At 38.3% G+C, this 6289-nt stretch overlaps 1 protein-coding gene across 1 annotated transcript; it reads left to right on the forward strand.

Moving 5' to 3' along the window:
* The first annotated feature begins 1177 nt into the window (after positions 1-1177).
* Positions 1178-5186, forward strand: LOC112088385. Its single transcript, XM_024158652.1, has 11 exons — positions 1178-2047; positions 2141-2312; positions 2406-2911; positions 3008-3064; positions 3210-3266; positions 3412-3468; positions 3619-3675; positions 3822-3878; positions 4033-4089; positions 4177-4323; positions 4740-5186. The coding sequence occupies exons 1-11, from the start codon at positions 1178-1180 to the stop codon at positions 5184-5186; spliced, it is 2484 nt and encodes an 827-aa protein (XP_024014420.1).
* The last annotated feature ends 1103 nt before the right edge of the window (positions 5187-6289 follow it).

Genomic DNA, 6289 nt, shown 5'->3' on the forward strand with positions numbered 1-6289 from the left:
ACTATGTAATGTGTTCTCAGTAAGGACGTTGTATGTTCTCGTATTTCTAGTTTACTTCCTTTGTTTGTGAACTAGGTTCTTTCAATTATAGTCTTCTATATACTCATTTTGTAGTCGCTTACTTTTTGTATTAAATAGTCCGCTATGATTCGTTACCTATTCCGACGGAATCAGGAAAATAACTTGAATAACATTGTGGAAAGTCATAAATACCCCTATTTTTCTGTTCACCATAGACTCTCTGAGTAACACTAACATAGCGGTTTCTTCTTTGAGCGTGACAACTGCTTTTTGCTTTGGGAACCGCTAAAAATTGAATTTAAACCAAAAACTTATTCCAACCATCATTTCAAGTCTGCAACACATTTCTTCTCCTTTTATTTTCGCAGATGAACACACAACCGTTTCGTCCTCTTTGTTTTCGATTTCTTTTCCAATCGGTTTTCATTTAATTCAATAGTAACTCTCCCAGAATTACCAAAACCCTATTAGTACCAAGTCTGCACTTCATCTACACTGCACCGCTTAACACCTCATCCTCTTCTCCTGTTACCAGTGTAAGTCCTAATCTATCTTCCAGTTCGAAATCTTCTACACACACTGTTTTCCATTCGATTTTCTCAGTTTTTTTTATCGTGTTCGAGGGTGATGCTAATTTTTTGTGTTGTCTGACTTGCATGTCTTTTACTATCTAGGTAGACCGCTTCCTATAATTCAATATTATAGAAATTGTCAGATCTAGATTTTGTGTAATAGCGTACTTATGCGCATCCGTATACAATAGCCAACTATTATTAGTGGACCACTTTCAACAACCGTCTACCCCGTAAGATCTACATATAGTAGCTGAGTATCAGTTATTGCATTTTTTGATTTTAGTTGTCCTTCCAAACATCAGCACATCCCAAATATAAAAGCCGACTATCATTAGTGGACCACATCCAATCGACGGTTATCCTTATGGTCACATATATTATAGTTGACTATAATTAGTTGCTTATTTTGACATTGTTCCAATATGTAGAAAGCTATTAATAGTCACATTGAACAAAATATGTAGCATATTTTGACATCAGTAGTCGTCTGCTGTTTTCAATAAGTAACCATCAATACATCCATAGGTGGAGTCGCATCTAACACCTACAATACTCGTTTATTGTTTTGCAGTCATAAATCGATGAGTCCATTCCCGGAGAGGTTCTTCAAGTTCGGCTACGAACCTCAAAACAAGAAGGTAAACACGTACTTCCAGCTGAACTACCTCGATGCTATTACCTTCGCACTTGAAGATGACCACATAGACAAGCTTATGGACTCCCAATTTGGGAAACTTTTTCAAGCTGGCAACAAGATCGCATCTTCCGTTAGGTTTCTCCACTTTCTGCTGTCTAGGCAACTCGTTACCAGTAAGAAGAAAGAGATATGGTGTCTTTTCTCTGGTCAGCCAATTCGTTTCTCGATGAGGGAGTTCACTATTGCTACAGGTCTGGATTGCTCGACTCTACCTTCGACATCTGAAGGTGACGATGATGAAATCAAGAGTTACACTAAGCAATTGTTTGGGTCTGAGAAAAATGCAACTCCACTTTGGATAGCCAATACTCTTTTGGGCAGGCCGTACAAGGACAAAGATACCAGATTCAAGCTTGCTTGTCTACTACTAGTTGACGGGATAGTATGTCCCACCTCTAAGAATACAAAAATAAATGGGGATCATATCTTGATGGTTAGAGATGTTGATGAATTTCTCTCCTATCCTTGGGGTCGCAAATCGTTTGACATCACAATGGAAAGCATAAAAACTAGAACTGTTACTCTGTCCAATCTCTGTCAGCCGACCTGTGCGATTCAGGGCTTCTTACACGCTCTTCAAATGGTGGTTTTAGCTTGCGTCCCCAACTTGTTGTCTAAGGATGTTAAGGGGAAGAAACCAAGCTTAGCTGATGATGATGAAGACGACGATGATCTCCCATTACTACGCCCCGGTGCCCAGAAACCAATTACACTTCAGATGAATCATGTTAAAATGGTTGACAAAGACGATAAGGTACTCAACTATTATATAGTCAACTACTTCATGTACATGTAAATCATACTGTTAGAAAATAGAACACTAAGAGTAGTCGACTACTATTACTAGGTCGTTGTAAAACATATCCTCGAAGATGAGGACTCAGTCTTCGACGAGGAGGATATATTACACCCAGATGAAGACGAGGACTCGAAGGTGAAAAAGCTGATGAGTGCCATTGAACATGGAACTGCATTCATCAACAAGTCCTTCGTTGGCGGAGTCAAGGCATCCGAACATAGTAAGCTTCCAAAGCATCCATCATCCTCAACATCATGAAAACCCTCATCCGATGGGGATGACCACCTAGATTCCGGTGCTTCTGCATTTTTAGAGAAATTGCTTGCTGGAAATTCCAGCATTTTGAATGCGGTTAACACACTTACATCTGATTTTCGGCTGATTCGCCGTGATGTGAAATCGGCAGTCAATGAGCTAGCCTTTTTACGAGCCGAGTTCACTAAATTCAAAGAGAGGAGTCGTCCTACTGACACATTACCCATTACAACCTCAAACAAAGTTCACAGAGAAGAACGACAAAAAGATAACCAAGGAAGTAACGATGGTGATCAGGAAAAAGATAACGAGGGGAATGAAGAGGGAGAAGATAACGCAGCAGACCAGGAAGGGGAGAAACAAGTGTATGAACAGAGAACCGGTCATGGTGTTGTCGGTTCTCAAGTTGGAGATGAAAAAGAAGTTACTTTCACCGATGAGACTACCAAGGCGACTAATACGATTGATGAAGTACTTCAAGATTTAAATTCCTGTGATCTGGGGGTAGATGAAAGTACCAATCTCCCAGTTTCGTCCATTCCTGTAACAGATCCAAATATACAGGTACGCAATAGTATTGTATAAATGAAACCGTCTATTTATAAATATATAGTCGATAGTCAGATATTTGACATATTGTTAATTACTATTGCTTTACAGGAGACAGAGGACATTGCAGACGTCCAAGATCCAATTCCCGAACCCGCAAATACAAAGGTTTCAATTCGTCTACTAGTAGTCACCTATTTTATAAAGACACTTTACTTAGACAGTTTTGTAGTGTATAAATGATAGGTCTATTTATAGTTATATAGTCGATAGTCAGATATTTGACATATTGTTAATTCCTATTGCTTTACAGGAGACAGAGGACATTGCAGACGTCCAAGATCCAATTCTCGAGCCCGCAAATGCAAAGGTTTCTATTCGTCTACTAGTAGTCACCTATTTTATAAAGACACTTTACTTAGACAGTTTCGTAGTGTATAAATGATAGGTTTATTTATAGTTATATAGTCGATAGTCAGATATTTGACATATTGTTAATTCCTATTGCTTTATAGGAGACAGAGGACATTGCAGACATCCAAGATCCAATTCCCGAGCCCGCAAATACAAAGGTTTCTATTCGTCTACTAGTAGTCATCTATTTTACAAACACACTTTACATAGACAATTGATTTGTATGTAAATGACACCGTCTATTTATAGTTATAGAGTCGATAGTCAGTTATTTGACATATCCCTTGTTAATTCCTATTGCTTTACAGGAGGCAGAGGACATTTCAGACGTCCAAGATCTAATCCCCGAGCCTGCAAATACAAAGGTTTCTATTCGTCTACTAGTAGTCATCTATTTTATAAAAACACTTTACCTAGACAATTGATTTGTATATAAATGACACCGTCTATTTATAGTTATATAGTCGAAAGTCAGTTATTTGACATATTGTTAATTCCTATTGCTTTACAGGAGACAGAGGACATTGCAGATGTCCAAGATCCAATTCCCGAGCCCCCAAATACAAAGGTTTCTATTCGTCTACTAGTAGTCACCTATTTATAAAAACACTTTGACCATGTACAAAAGTTTGTGATGTTTCAGGTTACCGTTGAACATGATGACTCAAATGTTGATAATAAGTAATCGATTACTAACATGTACAAAGTTTGTGATTTTTCAGGTTACCGTTGACCATGATGACTCAAGTGTTTCCATTTTTGTTTCGGATAACGAACAGGTATGTAGCCAACTACTTCATAACTATCTATCTTTTAAGTTTACATCTGACTAGTTTGTATACGAATATTATTGGGTACTATTGAAGCCAATAGTAGACGATCCTCCAGCTTTTTCACTAGGTCTAACGCAGGAAGAGAAAAACCGTGAGGAATCTCGGCTAAGAGAACAAGAGTACAAGAGAAAAACGGATGTTGGAGATTCTTCCAAATGTCCTCCTCCAACACGTAAAAGCGTGCGCGCCAGAGCTGCAGCTACAACTGCAGACTTTTTTTACCCTCAAAAACGGCAGAAAAAGATCAAAAAATCTGTAGAGTTGTCTTCTTTCTTTCGTAGACCGACCTCCGAACAAGTATCCTTCCTTGAAGCCAAAATTAAAGAAACCAGGTCAGTGTTTAGTATTGATGTTCTTTAATCTTTATCACCAAGGCGAGTTTATATCTGACCAAGTTGATATTTGTTTACTTTGTTTTTGTTGGCCTTTTCCCTTCCTGGTATGGCATTCGCCTTTCTTCGAACATCTTTAATCAGATAATGTCTTGTAACAAGCCAGTGAGCCCTTTGGTGAGCTAAATAACTACTGTCTATGTTTAGTCGCTTACATATTTACGAATTTATCTGTCTACTAATAGTTGTACATTTTTAAAATAGTACATGAATGCCATAGTTGCCTCTATTCGTGATGAGCTGTGGGCAACCAGAGAAGCTCATCCCATCAATTATGATTTCGTTGAGTTCGGATTAATCGTCGAAATTGTCAGGCTTCATGATCAATTTCTATCAAACTCGAAGAAGGCCAAGATAACCCTGCCCAAAGGTACCATATCCTACGTCAAAAACAGATTCCCTTGGTACACTGTAGTCGGTCGTCTCTACTGTCCCTTCCATATTGATGGTAGGCTTTGGATTGGTCTTTGCATCGATTTGGAGGCACACGATATAGCTGTTTTTAATTGCAACCCAACAATTAAGGAGATGAAGCTTAAGACCCTCATAGTACCACTTGCCGAATCTCTACCACACTTCATCAGGAAAGTAGCGTACAACTCAGAGATGAAGAACGACACCCTAGACGCATTCAACATTTCAATTTGCTAAGCCTGTTTTCCAAACAGCAAATCCAGGTAATTAACTATTTGTAGACGGTTATTTCAAATTTGTGATGGTGTTGTTTTCCTAACTACGAGTTTCATTTGTAGCAGGTCACAGCGCCGTACTTACACTCATGCTACTTCAGCTCCACTCAGAGAACATGCCGGTCGACACTGTCATTGAAGACGATTTGGTCCGTGATGCAGCTCTTACCTACGCTTTCGACCTACTATGTAAAGTCGAGCAACCAATTTCATCGGCCCCGCCGACTAATCCCTGAATCTGCCTTCAACATCATTTGGCGCATGTTTCTTGTATTAATCTCTTGTATTACTTATGTTTTTAAAACAATTCTCCCCTTCTTTCTTCAACAAGCTTATGGTACTTAACAGACATGCAAAGTTCATTATGGTTAACTTTTTTTAGTCATATATATTCTTGCTATTCCCACTACATTCAAGTTTTTCACAGATATCATAGGAACCCTTTTATCATGTGAACCCCTTTATCATCTTTTTTCCCACTACATTCAAGTTTTTCACAGATATCATCTCTTTTATCAGCTTTTTTCGCACTACAAGGAACCCATTTGTACCTTGTACATATTACTCATGCAGACATGACCAGATCCCCAATCAGATAGTCGCTGTCATGTGTGTTGCAAATAGCTGCCTATCAATAGGTGTCTGCTCGAGCCACTAAGACCATAACAAGTCATCAAATACTTCGATTCACCCCTTTATATATATATATATCTATTATATAGACAACTACTCAAATATATCCAGATTACGTCCTTACCTTAAACTAATCATATTAAACTTCTTCAATTTCCAAATTTTAAGAGACTAAACCATCAAAGCACATAACACACGATAGATAAGGGAGTCTCTTAAACGACATTAAGCAGTTCAAAATCAAAACATAAATCCCAAAAGTAGAGCCGCCACAACAAATGTCTGAAAATAAAAATAAAACACAATAAAGGTTCACCTGTGTTAACCAAAATAAGGACCATTTCTTCCGAATTCAACAAACAGCTACTCTCCCTCGGTAGCTAAGTACACCACCGGTTCTTAACTGTTCATTTTTCCTTCACCGAAAGTTTG

This window comes from Eutrema salsugineum, unplaced genomic scaffold (assembly GCF_000478725.1).
Source record: "Eutrema salsugineum unplaced genomic scaffold, Eutsalg1_0 scaffold_14, whole genome shotgun sequence".
NCBI classification, from domain to species: domain Eukaryota; kingdom Viridiplantae; phylum Streptophyta; class Magnoliopsida; order Brassicales; family Brassicaceae; genus Eutrema; species Eutrema salsugineum.

Coding starts and splice junctions, on each gene's coding strand:
- LOC112088385 (XM_024158652.1), top strand. CDS start 1,178: ATGAGTCCATTCCCGGAGAGGTTCTTCAAGTTCGGCTACGAACCTCAA. Junction 2,912..3,007: donor TAACAGATCCAAATATACAG/GTACGCAATAGT, acceptor ATTGCTTTACAG/GAGACAGAGGACATTGCAGA. Junction 3,469..3,618: donor CCGAGCCCGCAAATACAAAG/GTTTCTATTCGT, acceptor ATTGCTTTACAG/GAGGCAGAGGACATTTCAGA.